The sequence below is a fragment of the Megalops cyprinoides genome, chromosome 24, assembly GCF_013368585.1.
Source record: "Megalops cyprinoides isolate fMegCyp1 chromosome 24, fMegCyp1.pri, whole genome shotgun sequence".
NCBI lineage: Eukaryota > Metazoa > Chordata > Actinopteri > Elopiformes > Megalopidae > Megalops > Megalops cyprinoides.
The window spans coordinates 3,879,323-3,902,064 of NC_050606.1; the positions used below are offsets into that span (position 1 = coordinate 3,879,323).

Below are 22,742 nucleotides of genomic sequence, written 5' to 3' on the forward strand. Positions count from 1 at the left end.
GCCCCCTAACCCACTACCCCACGTGCTGTCTGAGCAGCGGGAAGCGTTTGCTGGAAACGATGCCGCGTTTGCTGCCAGCAGGTGGCGACATTACACCTCGGAGCTCACGTTGGTCCTTCTGCGCTTCCTGGCTGCAGTTGGTGACCCACCAGTCCAAATAAACTTTGTTCCACTTCTCCCTGTCTGCTCTTAAGATTAGTAATGCTTTTGGAATGCCTCTTTGCCATTACTGAGGAGCAACAGACACTGATGTCACCTCTCTGTCCCCTTTTGTTGACTCAAAAGTCTGAGAAATAAAATGGTAGCTTAATATAAAGACATCTTAACTGCACACTGTCTCTGACCGCTCTACTGATATATAACAATCTTCAGAAATATTCCCTTTCAACTCTGACAGATAAATGAGTTTTTAAAAGGCACTATCTTAATGGACATCACAGAATGTGCTTTAATTACACAATTTATATTAAAGACTGGTATAAAAAACAGTATTTGAGATCAGTCAATAAGGTATCACAAAAATGCAATTAAAAACTCACTTAGAAATAAGGCAACTCAAAGTTCAAAATAGTAATGGTCTGTTAACAGTAGACAGCGTTAGACAGTTCTGGTGAGGTTGAGTACATATACTATTTTACATTTCTGACTTTCTCACAAAACTTTGCTCTTAAATTTTAATGTTGATCATTCTGAAATCGCCTTTCAAACATAAAATCTTATTGCGAAGCTGTCAAAAACTGGCCCATATTGTGAAGTGAAATGACAAATCATTTCAGCATCGACATACCTATTTGAGATAATACAGACTCTCAAACACTTGCATTAAATATCATTTCAGAATATTTATCTTTCAGTTCAGTTCTTTATTGCATTTGGTGACTTTGTCCATGTCAGAGGATTAATCTAACATTTTCAGAGTACAAACATGTTCATGGAAGGATGAAAGAGTGCTCAAAGCAGGTGATTAAAAACATGTAAGTGTTTAAACCAGTAACATTTCTCTTTGTAAATGCCAAATTATTGAATATTTGATTAATGAAGCTTTCTATATGCTATCAGGCTTCTATCTTTCAAACTTAACACATCTCTGCCGGAACAACAAATAAATTCATGCATTCCCCGTGGCATCAACACAAGAAAAGAAACTGTGTGTGTGTGTGTGTGTGTGTTTGTGTGTGTGTGTGTCTGCCCTCATCTGACCAACCTGGGATTTCACAAAAGTCATATTTGCAAAGCCCTCAAAACGCGTTTGTGACAGTGACATTATAACCATAAACAGGACTTATGCTTAGCAGGGCAAAATGGATTGACACAATATTGATCAAAGAGCCTTTTCAGAGGCTTCAGGACCGGTGTGCTTTCATGGGGAGAGCGGCTGTCCGCTGTAGAGGACTGTCGCTCCCAGGACTGCTGTTCATCTCTGGGTACAAACTGACACAGAGTGAACCCCCAACTTCCACAACTCTGCACTGCTAGCTGAGAAACGCAAACCCACACACAAACACCTGGGCTGGATCACTCTGCATACACAGATGCTTTTACATGGACTAATGAATCAAATGTTTAAAAAGTGGTACAGCTGAGGGCTGTTCAATGGTGCCTGACCTTCTGTTACCTCCTCACCTCATACCAAACAGTGTAGGGGAATATGTGCACTGGATGAGGATGGATTGTAATGCAGTGGATGGGATGACACTGGAACGTTACTGGGACGTTTCTGGGATGTTTCTGGAACGTTGCTGGGACGTTGGAGCAGTGCCTCGCCCGGGGAAGCTCCAGAGGCCGGGCTGCAGCGGAGTCAGTACTTACAGCTGTCCTCTTCCTCTGTGAACACACTGATCACATAGCAGGCGAAGACGAAGCCCAGCAGCTGCAGAGAGAGGGGGAGAGAGAGAGAGAGAGCAAGAGAGAGAGGGAGAGAGAGGGGAGAGAGAAAGAGAGAGAGGGAGAGAGAGGGGAGAGAGAGAAAGAGAGAGAGAGAGCGGGAGAGAGAGAGAAAGAGAGAGAGAGAGAGAGAGAGAGAGAGAGAGAGGGGGAGAGACAGGTGGGGGGAGAGAGGAAGCATAGGGAGAGAGAGGGGGAGAGAGAGAGAGAGACGGGGGAGAGAGAGAGAGAGAAAGAGAGAAGGCATAGGGAGAGAGAGGGAGATGGGCAGAAGGGACAGATATGGGGAGAGGGAGTGAGAGGAGGGAGTGAGAAAGAGTGGAATGGATGGACAGAGGGATGGGTAAAGGTAGGGAGAGAAGGAGTGAGAGAGGCAGAGAGAAAAGGAAATGAAATGGGAGAAGAGACAGACAGAGGGAGTGGGAGAGTGAGAGAGAATGAGGAAAGAGAAATTGGGAGGACAGAGTGATAGAGAGAGGGAGGGGGTAAGTTAGGGAGAGAAGGAATGAGGGAGAAAATGGGGAGAGATGAGGAGGAGAGAGAGGTGGAGAGAGAGAGAGAAAGAGAGAGATGAGAAAGAGTGATGGAGAGAGAGGGAAGGAGGGAGGGGGTTGGATGGAGAGAGAGAGAGAGAGAACGCACTTACATCAAGCAGAACCTCTCCAAAAACCTAACACCCTCAATGACAGGCGTGATCAGACACGCTCCCCCACACAGAATGCTTTCCCGTTTGCAGTTCCATTGACGCTTTTTCATGTTAGGAAAACTACTACTCCTCTGGCAAGGGGCTCCAATTACACAGCGTACAGCAGAGATCACAGCTGTCAAAGGGATCGATAAAGCTCCTCCAGAGCCGTTCCTCTGTGCCGGAGTAAACCTGCGTGACAGCCATGACGGCTGCGGCTGCAGCAACCCCAGTACTTCCAAAAACTTTGCGCAGAAAATCCGCTTAGTTTAACTTCAAGCAGCAGACACAATCCTCCGGTGAGCACTCAAACGACAGTGAATCCAAAGCCATCGCGTTTGAAGTTATGCAGTTCATCAAAACAGCCTCGCTGCATATTTTAAGGGGGAAATACTGCTTTTCGCTTCTTCAGTTCTGTGTGTGTGTGTGTCTGAGAGAATGTGTCAAAATGTGTGTATGTTACAGAGAGTGTGTGTCCATGCATGTGGGAGTGTGCAAGGCAATGGATGTGTGAGTGAGTGTGTATGGTAGAGAAAGGTGCATGTGTGTATGTGTGCGTGCGTGTGTGCGTGTGCGCATTGTGTGTGTGTGAGCGTGTGTGTATACTCACAGCCAGCAGTATACTGGCGGAGGAGTGCAGCACCTCCAGGTACTGGAACTCCAGCATGCAGCCGGTGACGGAGATGTAGGCGTGGTCCTGGAGCTCGCGGGCGTCAGGGGCCGGGACCTCGGTTCTCACGCAGCCTGGACCGTGCTCCCGCCACCAGGAGCGGTGCAGGGAGAGGTTAAAGGTCATGATGTCAGACTCCTGCGGGGACACAGCGGGGCGGTGTCACATTTCAGCGGGACATTCTCACAGCCCGTCACCACCCGCCAGCTAGTGACTATCTCCCCTGATTGTTCTGATACCTGAGTGTTCTGGAGTTCTGTGTTTTGTTCACTCATGGAAGTGTTCTGATGAGGTCTCCCATGCTGGAGTTAGCATGTGATTCTTCCTTTATACTGTCATAGTTGCACTGTAAAAAGCAACGTCTTTCACTGACCGCTGCCTTAAACCAACATGAAAAACCTTTCATCCACATTAAACACCTACGAACCACACCCCCCCCCAACATACGCGTGCACGCACACATACACACACACACTTTTGATGGAAAACAGAGCAGGCTCTAGTTGGGGGAGAGAACTGCCATAGATAATACAGTGCCTATGGCAACCGTGCCTATGGCAACCTCACCATGTCCACACTGTCTGTCATCTGTCTACATACATATACACTTAGATGCACTTGTTCTCTCTGACATAGTCTATGCATATGGCGCAACAACACATACATGCACACACTTTTTTGTTTTGGTTCTTTAATTTGGCGCTGGCTGATGACGTCACCGCGCAGGTGAAGTCTTGCAGGTGAACCGCTGACCGGAAGAGGAGGAGACGAGAAACCGTGGCGGCGAACTTGAAACCGATAGACTTCGACTATTGATTTTACGCAGTTGTTGTTTGTTTGATTTGAAATATGCAGCATGCAAAACACCCTTTCCCTTGCGAGACAGGTAGAGCGCATTTGGCTGAGGCTTAGAACGGTTCTGAGTCGTAATGTTCGCGCTGTTTGTCTCCGCCGGGACGCCGGTAGATAGTGTTATGTGTGGTGCACAGAACGACCGCAAGCGCTATGTCGTTTTGCACAGCCGCATTCGCCTGAAGCCTGCATTTTGGAGTCATCGTCAGTGCTCGGTTTCCTGAAGCCGAGTTGGACGATTGGACTAGGCCTATCCCCTCTGTGCCACGGTTTTTAAAACAACCTAAATTAAACGCTGTGGCTCCGGTAGTCGTGGAGCCCAGAGGACCCTGCTGGCCCGTGAGGAGATCCCCAGGTGTCGGTGAGTTCACCGTTTGCCGTCTTGGACCGGGAGATCTACCTGGGACCACTTTAGGGTTTGTTTGTTTGTTTTTCCGCACACTCACACACTACCCGGTTCGGTTTGCCAAGCTATTCCTTTTACAGCCATCTGCATAGCTTTGTCGAGCTAGTGAAGCTAGCCGTAACGAATATACCCTGTTTATGTCTGCTACATACTGAGATGCACTCTATAGTGATCGATATTTTGCATACCGGGTTTCTTCCTGTATCTATGACGCATTCTACCTACATACCCCGGTTCCCTGCCTGCCTTTGATACACAGTATCCATGCATTCAGATCCACTGGGTGTGATCACTCCTGAAAGATTCGAGCAAGACTTTCTCCTCTGACAACTGCAATTTGCGGCTGAAATTCCTCCGCATATGGGCTGGTGAACGGACGAGCAAACTGTCAGAGCGGATTTCACTTTCCTTTCAGCGACGCCGTGCTATAAATGGGCCTTAATTAATATGCAATTAACTGAGAAAGTTTTTTTAAAAGATTGACAGTGAGAATTAGCATCCTGCTCGCGGTGCAGAATTACTCATCCAGCGTCTGTTATATTTTGGAGTGGATGTCAATCACATAACGCAAAACGAGGATACTTAAGTGGGCCACTGAACTTTGAAAGGATTATGTTCCTGTAATAAATATTACATTAAAACTGAATAAAAACCACCTTCAAAAAATATTTATTTTACTAAAGCATGCGGATTTAACATACAAAACAGAATGAGAATTACTATGAACTACCACCTGGATGATGAATATGACGTAAGTGTTGCTGCAAAATTATCGTTCATTCCACGTCTTCTGCATGGCAGTTGTTTCCAATACACCGATGAGTAATGAGTGAAATACACAAGCAAATCGCATGTCTAACATTTTACATCCAACATCGATCATATTTAGAACCGTTGCTGGATGAAAGGAGACACTGATGCATGTTATGTTAAATCCGGGTGATGTTTAACATAAACACCAGTAATGATGACAAGACCTCTCCACGGGACGAATTAACAGAAATGAACTAACCATGACCGTGTCGGTGCATTGCATTGTAGGTAAATAACTGAAGCCATTAGATGTATTGCAAACTGTAGGACCGTAAGGAGGGTCTATGTTAAAATGTGTTGCAGATTACACTTTGTGTAAAATCTATATTTGAACTGCATTTGAATCTATATATGTACTGCAGATTGCAGATTGCACTGCGCAGGAGGTCTTGTAATGCAGTACGGTTTTGTGCCTTAATGTGCAGGCAAGCCAGCTGGAACAGGTTACTTGGTACAGCGGGACCTGATTAGGTAAAAACTGAGAGCACATTCACTGCCCACAGCACCGAGGTCAGGGGCTACGGCGTTAGCTTCTCCTTTGTATTCAGTTTGATGCACTGAAGTATCGACATCGGCGAAATTGTTTCCATTTGAAAGCTGCATGGGAGGTACTAGCGGTCATAAAACAACATCTTTACCAGCGACTTGATGTTATCCACTTGCGTCGTTACGCTAATGGATCATTAGCGGCAATTACGTCATTAGCACTTTAGCGCTCAGTTTGTGCTTTGGTAAGTTTTGTAAGTATTCTGAATAATAAAGCGCTGTTACCACAACAGCACAGGGAGAATGCATTTCATATGGCTTTTATTACAACCTAAAATTTCACCGCTGAGCAGGGAACGTTTAGGTGGAGAGAACAGCTAATAACGCTGGCGACTCAGCGCCGTTCTGCGTGGAGGAGGGCGAGGGAGACAGCGTGCTCTCATTCACATGCTAATCGGAGCCACTCACCTTCTCCCTTTGATGAATAAATAGGAGGAACAAAAAGCTTGAAAACTCAGCCTGTTCTCAGAGTAACGGAGACTCAACTCAGATTCATAAAGCACATTAACAAGTAGCTGCCGTCTGCGAACAGGAATATCGGTTATTTTGTCGCCTGAATGTTATCTGGCTTGGGCGGGGGGCGGGGGATGACAAGACCGAGCAAGTAATTGGGAAGGTCAGATTTCATTTTGCAGCTGCAAGTAGAAACCAGAGTGCAGTGGACGGGTCTGTGGGCTGTTCCACATGATTGCTGATGGATTTCTACACCAGTGAAGGAGAAATCCCCAGACGATGTGACAGAAACCAACCCGGGCTGGGTGGTGATGTAGCAGAGAGAAAAAAGTCACTAGGGTGACAGCAGTGGTGGGGGGTGTATTGAAAATCCATTGACTGTAATTGAAAGGACATTTCCTCCCAGGGCCATTGGATGCATTGACCCAGGGGGATATGAATTTGTGCTTTGTAAGGTCCTCTATAAAAGACATTCAGTGATTATTTCCGTGTTGAAACAAAATGGCTCAATCAATCATTCGACCAATCAACCAATCAATGTGTGGCATTTATGCATAATATGCAAATTAGGCCTAAAGTTGCAATCACTGGACCAGGATGGCATATCATACACATGTACTTTACCCCATGCCCAAACATATGTCTACAGTTTATGGTGATTTCTTAAGTACCATGTCTGATGCAAGCCACTAAATTTTAGCCATTTTGATGACTATTAGTGATGTCATATGTGACATGTTTAATTCTTAATCTCTTCCTTGACCCCCTGATGTCTTTACATTCAACCAAAGATGTTCTATTATGACTAGATACTCAACTCCAGAGTTCTATCAGTTTTCTCTCTAGGAGGTTCCATTTGGTAACAGGTTCTGGTGCTGTTTCCGTGCCAACTATCAATTATCCGTTTCAGACCACACCCCTTCTAGAATGTTCCCAATGAGACAGCGAATCAGGACACTTGTACGTTCAACAATGGCAGAGATTTTTAGTGTGAGGAGAGTTGACTGTCTGGCTAATATGTTAAGAACCAGTGATGCAGCTTTCTCTAATTTGCTCTCTGGAGGCTTCTCTCATGAAACCAGTCTTAGCCATCGTAGCTGATTTGTTGTTGGCACTGGGTCATTTGCTGCTTGCAGCTATTTTTACACTTGAAATGTTTTCTTCTTATGTTTTTGTGAGGCATTTGTAAAACTGCATTTGAAGAGCAAAGTTTGGATTAAATGCAGAGAAGATTAAATAGGCAGCAGGACACGAGACACAATCTCACCTTGGAGAGGCCGGCTACGTCCAGGTAAAAACAGATGATGAACACGTTCCATGCGACCCAGAGCCCGGTCCAAACGCAGTACTGTAGAAGGAGAGGGCGAGGAGAGGCCAAAAAGGACACAGAGAGAGGAGAGAGACCGAGAAAGGTATTAGAGAGAGAGAGGGAGCGAGAGAGGGGAAAGAAAAAGGTACAGAGAGCAAAGAAAGGAAAGAGAGACATCATTATGGGCTCAGTGCCAGAGGAAAAATCCATGTTGAGAGCCCTCCTCTGCTGGCCTCTCCTGGGAGACATTAGCGAGGGGGAGAGCCTGATCCTCTGGGCCGAGCCTCTCACAGGCATCTCAGCTGGTCAATGAGCCCGTACGCCCGAGCGAGAGAAACCCATCTCCCTGCTCTCCCCGGCCCCAAAACAGCCCGCTCTCACAGTTTTAGACCATTTTAATGCTCCTTAATGAGCACATCCTCCGTGTTCCTTTTTACGGCCCTCCAGTGCGTAATGACAGAGCTGCCGGTCATCGTGCAGAGAGGAAGTGTGCACCAGGCTGTGGGCAGACGGGCGCGGTATAATACACAAATTAACACAGTGTGTCAGTGTCTGCGAGGAATAATTCTCAGACAACCGGAGACAGCCGGGATCAAGCTTTATTGCATGATGTCAGGGAGAGAAGTACAGAGCACTGCAGTTCCCTAACTCGAGCAAAGACAAGGTCGAATATACTGTATATGTTGTCCTTGAATTAAAAAAAAAAAAAAAAGACTCAGTAAAGTAATCATGACAAGATTCATATGGTGGGAACATTCTCTCGAAAGACGACAAACTAGATGCCCGATTCTCACAAGATAACAGTGCCCCGTACATAAGCTAGAAGTACAACGCACGCGGTGTCCTCCTTGACGGCAAAGTTGAGTAACTGTTAAGGGGACTGCGCAGAAGCCACATTAGTCCCGTATGCCTAAAACAACAGAAGGCTAGCCTATATCAGATTAAACATAATTAATGGGTCTACAGGAATTTCTTCCACAGTCTGCCGCTGATTAGCTTAAAGCTGCTCTATAGCAGGATTTCTTTCAGTGAGGCTGAGCTGAAACACTGTTAACTCCACAAACTTTCAGCCCGCAGAGAAACATTACATGCCCCGCCTTCGTTAGCGTGCCCTGCCACATCCAAACAATTTCAGGGTCTGCGTTTCACCCGCTGACCGCAGGTCGGTGGTTAGGGCCGCCTCTGCACGCCGAGCAAAGAGTTATGGGTTGCAATTTCTCGCCCCTTCGCTGTGCTGCCCGCGCTTTCGCGGAGTCATTCGGAGGGGGCATCTGGGGACGCGGTGAGTCGTCGTCCCCCCCCCCCCCCCCCCCCCCGGTCTGATTCGCCCTCCTGCTGGGACATGCTCAAAATGGCGGGCATTGCTCTCTCGGGGTAAGGGGGAGTTTGTTTTTGACAGCACTGAGCAGGCAGGTTGGGATTCCTTGCCTACAGTTGATCACCAGAAAGCCGCTGACCAGAGACACAGACTCACATTAACAGAGAGGGTTTAGAAACCCTCTGCACGTCCACATTCCCACACTCACATCCTGTGGGGGAAAAAAAAAGTTTCTGCCTCTCCACATCAGCGCAGGGATTGCCACAGTGTTGCATGGGGGAACAAGGGGGAAAAAAAAAAAAAATTCTGCTTCGCGTCTGACTTCATCTCGAGTGACAAGTGATGTTTTGCTGCCGTGAGATGAAGGCTGTTGTGGTATGGAGAGGGCCGCTCTGGGGGGACCGGCCCGTTTGTAGATGTGCGGAAAGGGACTAGTTTGGGATTTCACAGTCCGACGCGTCGCTGGGGGTTGGGGGGGGGGAGTGCAGGAGTCTCTCGGAGAGCACCTCTCCCCTGTGTGTCTGCCGGCGCGGGTTTCCGCCGTCGCCCGACACCGAGGAAGGAGCGAGCCCTCAGACCACGGGGGATGCAGATGCTCCAGGCGCGCCATGCCTGAGACTCCGGCAGCCGGCGTCCGTTTGCGCTGCTCGCTTTACCGCCAGCCCTCGGGAGTCCCCGGGCGAACCGCGGCGGATCCCGCAGAGGAACGGGCGTAATTACGGGCTTCAGAGGGAAGCGTTCCCACTGACATTTCCCCCGACTTCCCAGGCAGCGTTTTCGAGTCCCCGTCGGGCAGCCTCGAGCCCCCCCCACAACCCCCCCCCCCTTTGTCACAGAGCAGGGTAGCGTGGGTAATTACTGCAAACATCTTTGAAGAGGAGGAGGGGAGACAGCCAGCTGTTGGAGTCGTGTTCCGCGAGGAGCCTTTGAATCAAAGGAGGGAGGCAGCGGAGAGACTCTCTCTAAGGGAGGGCCGCTTTTGATCTCACAATGCTGGCGAGCAGTAAATGAATGGTGACAGTGTGAAAAATATCTCTCCGGAGACGGTGTCTTCTCGCCCGTCACACAGTTGCATGATTAACAAGTCATGTGATCAAAGAGCCTCCTCTGATTGGCCGAATATGCAGTAAGAAGGGATATGTGTCTCTGTGGAGTGTGGAGAAGTATACAGCCACTGTGCAGAGAGTCAGTAAAATGGTTACTGTTTCAGCTCACTTTAGTATAACTTTATAATGCAGTGTATAATTTTGTTATTTTGTAATGCAATGTGAATAATTGCGATAATTAAGAAGTCTTTCACACATTGCGTTCAAATTCCAGCTCATGGCTTTCTGTCCTATCACTTAAATACGGAAAACTGCACCTGTGCTCACGATTTACACTGTCGGAACGGTATCTGTCTACTGCCCTTGAGAAATGCATCATGACCCCTGTATCAAATTGTATTTCCTGGTCTGCAACCTTCAAAAATGGGCAAAATCCCCAAAATACAGGAACCGCAGCCAAATCGTGCTTGTTTAATGTTCTTTTTCGATGCCCGTGGGCCATTTCAAAGCTGTTAGGGAATGTTTACAGCCCTGACCAGGCGGTGCTAAATGTCAGACTCACCCCGTCAGATCTTAAAGCAGCACCAGTGACAACACTGTGAATACATACAGCCAATCAGACGCAGGTCAGGGTTCAGGACAATTATCCGTCCAATCGGTGAGGCCTCTCCCTTCCCCAGCTAAAGCCCCAGGGCCTGCAGCTGCCTGGTTCTGGGTTTGCTCACGGCGTCAGAGGAGCGCAGCAACCACTCACCGCGATGATGTACTTGGGCCGGTACTGAATGGTCCCGAAGAGGCCCAAGATGACGACGATTATGTGCAGGAAGTTTGCGAGGATGGGGGCCCACTGGTACCCCAGAAAATCGAAGATCTGCCTCTCCAACACTGCAAGCTGGGAAGGAAAGACGGAGGAGGGAGGGGTGAACAAACCGTGCCGTGCTCGAACAGAACATCCCCTAATCTCCACCAGAACATGACTCCCATTACGGATTATTAATAATGAGAGAACAGCATATTAAAGCAACGTTACAATTATCTTTGTGTTTCTTAATGAGAACAGCTTATTTTCTGAACAATTCCTCTTGGAATATATATTTTTTTTATCATTCTTGTCTCTATTTAAAAGCAACCAAATCCACTGTTGACTGACAATGATAAAACCACATTTAGAAACTCAGCACAACTTAAAAAGCTAAAGTTAAGTTTAAAGCCGGACAGCCTTTAAGAAGTTAAGGTTTTAATGAAACCGTCTGTAAGGAAGAGAATCTTATATCTCAGATAATTCCCAGCACAATTACAGATACAGGATTAAGACACAGCAGGGGTTTCCTTTCTCTGCTTTGTCTTCTATTATTACCCACACCCGCCTGTGAACAGATTTTAGACAGCATGCAGCTTAAGCCTCACAGTGCAGATTTTGTAGTTCAAGTTTCCTCAGATCCTTTAAAGCCCTGAATGACCGGCCTTCTAATCTTCCAACAAAGACAACAGGGGCTTGATGCTCTTATCTCTTCATGACAAACACTCGGCAAACACAGCACAAAATTAGGGAGACGCGAATCTTGAATTAATTTTGTCGATGGAGCCTTGGAAGAGATGGATTGAAAGTGTATATTGAGGCTGGAGGTTGCATAACATCAAAGTGTGGCTTTCGGATGTACATGTTAGACACTGTGGCCGCCATTATTCCGGACTGTCCTCCCCTGAACTCTTCACTGATGATGTCATAATCTGTGTCCAATCACGCTCGTCTGTGACACCGACTGTATCCACAATCACTTCTGTCATACAACACTGTTGTGTCACAATGGAAACATATTGATAGTGCTCCTGCAGCCCCAGGGGGCTGGCCCCTAACTTCACCTCTGATTCTAACCCCCACCCCCAACCCCACTCCTAACTCTAGTACCACCTTTAGTGCCACAGTTGATCCCATCTCTCCTGCTACCTCTAACCCCCTGACATCACCACCCCTGCCACAGTTCGATGATGTCATCTCCGCAGCATCTTTTCCTTGTGACATCACCTGCTCTGACTGACAGCGGACAGATGCAGACATCCCTGCCTGTAAAGCCTGTGAAATCTCCTGAGCCGGAGGGCTTCCTGTGTGACTGCATTATTGATGCCTTCAGCATACGCGCACACACACACACGCATGCACACCCACACACACGCCTGCTTAGGATTCACTACGGAGAGACAGATGACAGCAACTCTGGAGAAGGCGTAAAAAAAACAAAAAAAACAAAACAACTATGTCATTTTACAACATAAACATTTCCACAAAAAACCAAGAGCGTGTTTTAATTTAACAGCTGACAGAACACAAATATTAACTGAGCAACCGGATGTTCAATTCCTGCTCCTTCGAGTTTTCCCACCAGGAGCTCATTGCGAGAGTGAAGTGACTCCTCTCCAAAGTTTAACACTGTCAGCCAGAGCTGACTGATCAGATCTGACTCTGATGACACACATGCAGCGTTTGAATCTGCTCTCTCTGAGTCATGGAGCAACACGACACTCAGAAACCGCAAGCGAGTGCACTGTGACTGAATCTGACGCATTACAAGCGGGTTCTACAGCAGAATTGGTGGAATCGCCCTGTGATGTCATCATCTAAGGACAGTGCGGCACACTGGTCACTGTAAGACGGTGAACCCCACTCCAGGACACTCACAGTCAGAAACTTTCTGTCAAGGTACCTGCCTCTGTCTTTCGACAAATCTTGGCTCTGTCGCAGTGCTGTCGGTATTGCGGGACGGATCAAACAAACCCTCATTCTCCCTCCACAGCTCTATAAATTTTTCATCTTCTGCTTGTGCCCAGCGCATATTTCTGCCTTGGTGCTTGTCGGTTGTCATTGTGTCATTTTTCCCTCTCACTGCTTTGCTGTAATTCTACAGGGCATCGCTAACAGAACGCTGTTACTTCTTGGCACTTTGCATTTTTGGATATTTATTCATTATATATTTATTCTTCAATGGCAGCTGGCGTTCCCTCACTCCTTGTGAAAGCCGACACCAAGCGGGAGCCTGCGAACGTCTCGAGCCTGCCTGAAATCCGCTCTCAGCAGGCAACCTCGCTCGTTATCGCCCAACACGCTACACGGTCCAAGGTGCTAACACGACTTACGATTTCGAGCCAGCGCGTGCCAAATTTCAATTAGAATCTTTGCGGGCTCCCAGCAAACTCGTAAAGGCTGCTGACAGTTAAAGTGGACCACACTCGTGCTGTGCGTGTACAAGGCACCAGTTTCAGTTGATGCTCCAAGCCTGTGTGGCCAGCAGGGGGAGCAGTGGAGTCGAGGCACAGACACTGAACCTGAGGGCACAGAGGAAATAATCCACAGACACAGCCCCCCCACGCATGCGGGCCCTCTCCTCTGCCCTCCTCCTGTGCAGCAGGGGGTGACATTATTCACCCTCTCCCAGGGACTCATGTTCAAGCAGCTGTCCCTCGCGACCCATGAATAATTCACACAGGGGTGTCCCATCGCATCAACGCCGCTTGAAACTCATTGAGCTGCTGTCTCTGAAACTGACGATCGACACGGAGCGCTTCTCATCTGGCTGCCCACAGACACACACAGCTCTGGATCAAGCACTTCTTCTGTTTGCCGCTTGCTGAAGGACGTAGCCGAGATGTTACTTTATACTACGTTACATTATTGTCATTACGCAGATGCTCTTATCCAGAGCAACTTACATAGGTTACAATTTATACAGCTGGATATTTGCTGAAGCAATTCTGGGTTAAGTAAATTGCCCAAGGGTACAGCAGCAGTGGCCCAGTGGGGAATCGAACCAGCAACCTGCAGATGGGGGGGGGGGGGGGGGGGGGGGGGGTTGCTGCTACGCTGCCCTGTTATCTGCATTTGGAAAGAGAATGAAACAGGGCAGGGAGTTTATGCACCGAACCAATCCGCTGTCACTCCAGAGGGTTTATTGCATCGACCCAGCAGCCTCGGCGTTCCCCAGTATTCCCTGTTCAGGCCACTATCGCGGATCCACACCGCACAATATGAATTTGCTTTGTGTGCAATTACCCCCCCCCCTCCCCGGAGCCCATTGAACATCGCAGATTAAATGCGCGCTGTGTGTTTTCGGGACTCGATTATGCGGCGTTCACGAGGTCACCCTCCCTCTGGAAGAGCCGACTGCTGGTGGGAGTAGCCGACTGCCGTCTGCAACTGTCATTTCTTCTAGTTCCGTTTTCTTGCCCCACCATCGCCCGAGTCACTTTCACGATAATGAACTCTGAACATGAGCTAATGGAATGTAATTGTGCTGTGGTGATGCTGCTAGCCGCCATGCTAAGTTTTAAGAACTTAGTGGTCAGATTTCCCCCATTACCATGAGCCTCAGCGGCAAGGTGGCGCATTTGGTAAGGAGCAGGACTTGTAACCGAAAGGTTGCCAGTTCGATTCCCCACTGGGGCACTGCTGTCGTACCCTTGGGCACGGTACTTAACTCTAACTGAACTCAGGTTAGCATGGGCTGTGCAAATATTTAGCATCCAGCAAGGTGTGTTTGTGCGGCCAGCTAGGATGACTATCAATAGCAACAAATGTGCTTTCTGTGTAGCTGTGGAGCCATTTATCTCCAACCGCTAGCCTGATATAGATTTACTTCAATAAACAATGTGGGATTTGATTCGGTAAGTGAACACTCAATTTGCGACTGAAAAACTCTGCTTCCATTTCGGTGCTGCTGTATCCGCCAACTTCCCCATTCATTTTTGTCCTGGCTTGTCCTCTGAATATAACACAGTGCATTGTGGGCCGTCAGCGCTGGCCCTCTGCCCGAAGCCCGCATTTTCACGATGTCTCAAAGGGGGGGTATTGTGGGAGTGAAAAGCCTCTTCTCCTCCCTCGGATTTGCACCCCGAGGTATTCATGCAACCTCGGTGTTAAAGACGGCAACGCTCAAGTGAAGGAATACAGTGATGGGGTGGGAGATTTGAGATGCATCCTGAGAGCAAACAACCGTCGCAGACACCGCCACGCTCCCCAAACGCAGAGGGATGAGGGTTTGCTAATTAAAATGGCAACTCTTCTTCACACAGAGTTTAACCCCCTGTCGCTGCTGGTGGGGGCTGGAGTCTCATTCGATGTGGCAGCAGGACGGGGAAGGCGGAGTTATCGGCGAGGACTGGTGTGTTTTCGGCTCAAATCCCATTAGAGGAAACCGTCTATTTTTTTTTTTTTTATCTGCATCTCTCAGTGTTGGCTCCCAGACTCCGGCATGAATAATGAACGGAAAAATAAACAAGACTGGGGGGGGGGGGGGGTGTTAGGAACCGCGGCCAAGCCTGTCCCAAATTCTGCGGCGTGAGGCAGCACATGCACAAGAACCAGACAGGATGCCAGTCTACCACACTGCTGCTACCCACAATCCACCTCTTTTATTGTGAGCCGAACGGTAGTAATATGTGCAGTTCTTTCAGTCTTTGGTATTACTTGGCTGGGAATCGAACCTACACCCTTCTAGCATCAAGGAAGAATAACAAAGTAAAAAAAAGCTTCTGGAACGGAATATCCTGGTATGAAGGATGATAAAGTAAATGTAAATGTAAATAAAGTAATGTCACATAATGCCACATTGCATCCAGCTTTCACATCAGAGTCAAAATGCACAGCAGGACAGCAGACGTGATAATCCCCTATGATTCAGACAAATTGGCCAGATGTCCTAATTAATTTTAATTATTTCTTCAACCGTTCCAGGCCTAACTGAGCAGGCTTTTTTTTTTTATAAATAAAGATGCATACCTGTCTATACTACTAATTTGTTATAAAGTGCTGAAATTGATACAAATAATGTTCAGGAAACATTCGCTTTATCCTAATTTTCACACACACACAATAAGAGTTTAGTAATCTTTGTGTGTATGTATGTATGTATGTATGTATTACACATACACACATACATAGTAATTCATATTATCTATGTAGTAATCCATTATTAAATAAGTAACAAGTTCTGTCAAATACAGATCAGTGCTACATTAGTGGCTCAATCACACCCAGTTCATTTGGAAGGAAGACCAGCACACCAGGACCACCCCCCAGGACCAGGGTGTGGAAACACTGGTATAGAGCTGAATCTTTAAAGAAACAAGCTTCTTTTTCAATACGGGTTTAACAACAACCAGCAACCATGTACAAAACACATGGACTGTGGTGGATTTCCTTTCACATACAAGATGTGTATTGTGAATATATTTTAGAGTATACAGTTCAAAGAACTGAAAATATAGAAATTATCACCATTTTGGTATTTTGCAATATATTTTGTTTTGCATGATTGTATCTTAAAAATGCATTGCATATTTAATAAAGTCTTAAGATAAAGAGAAACGTAATACAGTCCCATACAAAAGGAAGGAAAATACTGCACACCGCACCCTGATAACGTCACATTATCCTTGACAACAACACTACATGCTGAAACTCTGTTTTAAGACCACATCCCATGGCCTAGCTGCTGACACAGTGGGCACAAACTGACCGCACTCCACAGCCCCCACGGCTTAGCAAGAGATAATCAAGAGGTAATCAGATCAGCCAATCAAAAGATCTGCTGGACAGGAGTACTGGGAAGTCAGTAATAACAGCTACATGACAAACTGATGATTACTAATGATAATGATGGTCTGAGCGACCGAAATCATGTTGTTTGTCACCGTGGAAAAAAAGCCACATTTTTTTAAAAAAGGAAAATTACAGACTTCTGATACTAGTTCAAGAAAGCTCAAAAGTAAATTTTGTGAATCGAGGGTGTGCGTTCGTTTCCTCACACAAGACACTGTGAGACAGTGGGACGTGCAAAACTGATGTGAAACGGATCACTGAATATTCATAACGGAGCGGTTATGTCTACCTCCTAGCCATGTTTAATATTTAAACACAGAGACGGGAGTGTGACACCGACAGCCCAAAGTCTGCCTCTGTCTCGCGCTGCTCTCCAGACTCAGGGAAAATCTGCTACCGCGATAAAGGCTTCAAATCCACACCATTGCGGCCCCCTCCCCTGCTGAGCAGAAAGGTGGGAAAGTTCCCGTTTCAACCTGCTGGGGGGGGGGCACAGAGTCCTGTCCTCTGAGTCTCCTTTTTTTAAGCTTCCCTTCCCTTCTTTTCACCCTGGCTTTGGAATCACCAGTTTTGCTACCTCTTCACACACATTCTGTACTGGCACGGGATCGCTGAAATGAGATGAGTGTCATCCTCCAATACTCTCATACACACACTGTAAGCCCCACAGTTAAGCACAATGAACTGATTGCTGATTGGAGAATAGGTCTTCCTCCACTGACATCATCTGAGCAACTTGCATTGGCCTGACAGGCCGCTAGGGGGCAGCTGCAGCGGCAGGGAAATGGGACCCTACCCCAAGCAGAGCGAAGTCAATTGTCTTCTGCCATCTACGACTCCCAGACTCGAACCCAGGACTGGGTGGAACATGCGCCTTACCTCGCTGAGCCAATCAGGAGTCTTATATCTGGGTTTATGATTCCACAGTCTTGAAGTTCACTTTTTTTGCCTATAATGTACTAAAGTAAACAGTCGAAATTCGGATTTAAAAAAAAACAAAAATCATACTGTGTGTGCTAGGATTTAGTGTTGTCATGGAAACGACCACTGCTACCATTTTTGACTTCACTGGACACACAGACCTTGTGACCCCCAGAAATGCCGCCACCACAGGTCAGAGGTTACTATCTCTGAACCAGTGCTATTTAACATCACTGGGCTCGGGGCTCGACTCGACGATCAACTGGTGCTGCATGGTTAAGCTGCATTTTATCTGCGAGAAAGCCATGTTAATTTTTACATAATGTGAGTGAAGGGGGCAGGAAGAGGTCCAGGACTGAATTATTCATACCAGCTCAATAAGCCACACTCATCACTTAATTACAGCTCTCATTACCAGCCATTACTGCGCCTGTCTGCAGCCCGCCGCTGAAATATGGACTACCCTAATGACAGAAATTAAAGCCACGCATTTCACTGTAGCACACAATCGCGTCAATTAAGCGTGACAGACACAAATTGCTCAAACCTACTCAAACCGCCGGCTGCAGACGGGCGTCTTAAAATGGTACAAATGCCAAGATGCATAATTTTAATGTCACAGTATATGAAGCCCACAGAGAGACGTGGAGCAAAGTTACCTTCCGCTAATAAAAGCCACAGACTCACACAAATTCTTATTAATTCTGTTTTTTATTCTAGTTTTTTTTTCTTCAACTTTAGATTTTGCCAAACACTTTTTTTGTGCATTACTAAGCCTCCTGAAATCTAGGCCAATCAGTGCAGTGCAGTGCAGGTCTGTGTAACATCACGGCTCACTGTGAGGTAAAACGTCAGTTAAAGGAATGCACCAGCACACAGCTCAAACGCTCCCCAGTGATGTATCAAGAAAAGGGGGGAAAAGAATAATGTTTCCACCTACATGGTCGTCTTCCAAGTTTTTTTTGGGGATATAAACCACTTGGGAGCACTTAAACAGCATGTGGATACATACCTCCTGTTTTTCTGCTTTTCATTAGCCTTTACCCTCACTGTGTGTGTGTGTGTGTGTGTGTGTGTCTTTCTCATTCCTGCTGCGATCGACACTGCTAGTGAGCTTACAGAGAAAGCTGGTTTAACACACCTCCCTGTGTCTGTCCTGCAATGACAACCACAAACCTCCACCCCACCCCCAAAGTGGAAGCTTCATGTCAGGTGTCACACCCCCCCCCCCCCCCCCCCCCCTCAGAAGCATCCATGCAGAGAAGGAGGAAATGGAGCATTTCCATTTTACACCCCCCCCCCCCCCCCCCCCCCCCGCTCCCCCATCTCCACACACCTCCTGGGCCCTCTGAGCTCAACACTAATGCCTCGCTCGCTTATTATTGGCCCAGCAAAGAAGTCTGAGCTTTTGAAATGTATATTTAAGCTTTGTGTTGTTTCATGTAAATTTGCATCTGAGTTTAACAGAGAGAGAGAGAGAGAAGAGAAGAAAGTGAGACGGACATAATAGAGAGAATAAAAGAGAGAGAGAATAAGAGAGAGGAAGGAGAAGAAAGATATATTGATCCATGCCACATAAGCAGTTAGAAACAATCTTCCATCTTTGCAGGCTTACATTCTAATGAGCAGAGAGGGGGGGGGAGGAAGGCATTGGTCGAAGAGAGCAGAGGACTGGACTGGTCTATCCCTGACCTCAGAGCTAATGATCCGGCCAGTCTATCCTATCCAAGGTCCCACCAAACCATTAACCCACAGCAGGTTTCAGCCAGGGCTGTGAACCACACAACGTCAAAAGTGACACCAGTAATTACTGCGCCTTAAAACATAAAATTCACCAGTTACCGACCTCAACACACATCATGTGATATGGAAAAAATACAGTTTATCCGCCAGTGTTGTTTTGGCTGCCTGATATACATCAGGTGACAACCATGCACCTAACTGCGACAAACATGCATAGACCACTCCTAATTGCTTTTTGCCTCTAAGTCCATTACATAGTTAGAAATGCCTGCTGCAATCCAACAGAGCGGGCGATACACCTGCCACTTTTGATTGGTCCGCAGTTGCGCATATATTATCTCAGTTCAGGGCACGGTTCACACCATCCACGTTGTAGGGCCAGACGCCGCTGATAGTGAGACTACTGGAGCAGCAAGAACACACACGCTTCAGTGAGGATTGGAAATGCTTCAGAGTCCGCTGCAGGGCCCTTGGAAAAGACAGGAAATCAATAACGCCACACCGCCCCCCACCCTTTCAAACCGACGCGGTCGGCGCAAATCTGAGGCTACGGGGATGCGGACGCTTCACGGGACGGATGGGTTAGTACTCCTGGGGGTCTGACCAGTCGTGTCGCCCGGTGTCACCGTGTCCAGCTCGGCCTCATTTATTTCCCCCTTTCATTTCATAGTAACGTTTCAGTTCATGCTCCAGACCGACGTGAGGTTTGGTGTCACCTGAGAGAGCACCACACAGTGCGGATCACTTCTGCACGCTTTCAGATGAGATTGTAAAGTAAGGGCTGCAATTGTGATCGCAATTTGAGCAAATTCATCACTAAACGTTCAATCTCAGAGACTTGGTTTCTTCCATCGTATTATTTTACCAGCCATATACAGCCACATCTCCCAAACACACCACTGTAAAATGGTTCTAGATTCACACCACACAGTCGTGGGCTGTCGATTGTCATTGCAAATATACTGTGCATAATCTAGTACTAAATAAAAAGTAAAAAAGGACTTAAAAAGGGACAAATGAAGGTGCCCCTGGCAGGAAGCAAGCCTGGTACCCCTGCTGTGACAGTGTGAAAATCATGTCCCCTCTGTTTCTCTGTCATCTGTCTACACTTTTCATGCAGCTCCACTTAGAAAAACACTTTAATCCTGCATCGTATCTCAGCCTGGGAACTGACGGGGGAAAAAAAAAATACAGCAAACTTGGACTGAGGATATGATCACAACGCAAAGTATTGAGTGGTCTGAAATCTGTTAAAAAAAAGAGAGATTTTTTGATGCATCACTTCAGCCTGCTAACAGCCATCACTTCTCCCAGGATTTGCCGAGCAGTTGACAGTCTCCATTATTCATAAGATCTTAGCTGGTCTCTCACTGGCTCCTTTGTAACTTTATTGCTAGGAGACAGCATCTGTCAGGGTTGCCAAGGAAGAGCTCCCGGGAGTTCACAGGAGCTCCCAAAACAGAATCTGTTTACCCACAATCCCCTGCTAGAGGAACAAAGGCCGCTGGGTGACACGCGTGCTTCGGCGTTCTTTACAAAACAGCCGAACGAGTCACAGTTTCAGCGACATTCAGCTGGTGCTAAATGTCAGGAGCTGTGAGCTTGTTCAGCAGTGTGAAATTACACATGTCCTTGTTCCTCCTTTCATCGCTCAACAAATGCGGGGAGCGTGTGAAACAACCTCTTTATTGCCAGATAAACCTGGAAGAAGAGAGATCGGGCACCTCCTTAGCGACAGCTCCCTCAACAGCTTTCATTCACGTAGCCCGTACCCCGAACGATGTGCGGAGCGATTCCAGCGCTAATCACGACTGCTGCAGTATCACTCTGAAGGAGAGGCTTCACCTGTCCCCTAGAGCCTCACTGTTTGTTAATCGTTAGTTTGTGTTACTTGATAAAATGTTAACTGTTCAGGAGCCCTGGATAATTCTTCTATCCAATTCAAATCTACCGACAGCAGATCACATTTCATCAAATGCATCAAAGCCTGTTCACTGTTAAATGTTTACCTGTTAGTAATTGTAATTGTCTGACATGCATGTGAAGCCAGAAATTGGTTAACGAGCTACACCTGCCTAATTAAAGGTGCATTAAACACGGGTGTGTGGCTGTTGCTGGAGGCGGACTTCTGTGTGCTTGTGTATGGTGCTTGTGGCCAAGGCTGAGTTTTGTTGCTCTGCATGTTAAAATACTAGATTTTTTTATGTAAGTTTGTTTGGTTTGTTCCTTTTGTTTTGTGAGGAACATTGGCCAGCTTCCTCACACGCTCCAAGCCTGGCCTGTGCGTTAATTCCAGGCCATTAGAGGGCCTTCGCTGGCTGCTCCAGTGGGTGTAATGCAGTCACTGCTTCTCAGGGCATAATCACTGTTTTTGGGGGGGGGGTGCAGCTACCTGAACGCTCCTCTGCTCCTGACCGCCGAAGCGTCTCTGTTTGGCTCACCAGAGTCCCTCTGAGCTAAGTGCTTTCCCAGAACACCTCTGTGCCGCCTGTTAACCACGGCTGTTACTGAGCAGCGCTTTAAATAGCGAAATGACACATTGGATGTCTTTACGACATCGGGCAGCTGCGTTTTGGGAAAGAATACAGCCTCATAAATGCTTTTTCTGCCTCCTCATTTTTTTTTTTTTTTTTGTGGCCAAGGATTGCCTCTATCCTAAAACGCATCACAGACACTGTGCTGTCTGATGCAGCTGCGATTATCATGTGATTTGGGTTTGTCCAATGAACCGTATTGAGAGGGAGGAGGTGGGTCATGTGATGTGTGTTGGTCCAATAAATAGCGCTGAGACGAGAGAGGGGTGTGTCTTATAAATTTGATTTTGTCCAATGAACATTGTTTTAGAAGGTGTGTTTGACACCTCACAGTCCCTCCCCGTGTCAGAGACTCTTCCCCACAGGACACAGCTGACCTCCCCAGCCACACCTCCATTTTGTTTAATTTCAAACCCATCTGTGAATCCCCCAGCAAACAGACCCTGGCCACCTGTTAATAACAGCTGCACCATGTTGAGTCTACACTGACAATGGGCAAGAAAAAACAAAAAAACCCAAGGAGGAATCAGAGCCAGACTCATCTGATCTGACACTATAGCACGTACCCTCGCTACTCCTGGACCACTGGTCGCTTTTTCTTTAAGAGACACCCCCAGCCAGCTCTGTCTGTCGGTATTGCTGTACGCAATATAATGCCAAATTGGTCGGCTTTCAGCAAGCAGCCATCATCATACCATGAGGATTAGCGGTGGCAGTGTAGTATGGTGGTTAGGAGCAGGGCCTATAACCAAAAGGTTGCTGGTTCGATTCCCTGCAGGGGCGCTGCTGCTGTACCCTTGGGCAAGGACGATATCCATCCGTATGTAATGTAACCTATGCAAGTCTCTCTGGATAAGAGCATCTGTGAAATAATGCAATGCAGTGTACATCTGCCCTTACAAAAGGGCGGTCATCACCGTAACACACAGAGCCGGTACTGTCACCTCCGTAACCATCACCACGCAATCCC

The 22,742-nt window shown here is 47.2% G+C and overlaps 1 protein-coding gene across 1 annotated transcript in view; it reads right to left on the reverse strand.

The window, feature by feature from the left end:
• Positions 1 to 1,167: 1,167 nt before the first annotated feature.
• LOC118770888 (sodium/potassium-transporting ATPase subunit beta-1-interacting protein 3-like) overlaps positions 1,168 to 22,742 on the reverse strand; it is a 30,793-nt gene continuing 9,218 nt past the window's right edge. The window contains exons 2-5 of the mRNA XM_036518652.1: positions 10,737 to 10,874; positions 7,577 to 7,657; positions 3,180 to 3,377; positions 1,168 to 1,870 (exon numbers count right to left, since the gene is read on the reverse strand). Of these exons, the coding sequence (XP_036374545.1) occupies positions 1,799 to 1,870; positions 3,180 to 3,377; positions 7,577 to 7,657; positions 10,737 to 10,874 (489 nt within the window). The 3' untranslated portion in view covers positions 1,168 to 1,798. The remainder of the gene's footprint in view (positions 1,871 to 3,179; positions 3,378 to 7,576; positions 7,658 to 10,736; positions 10,875 to 22,742) is intronic.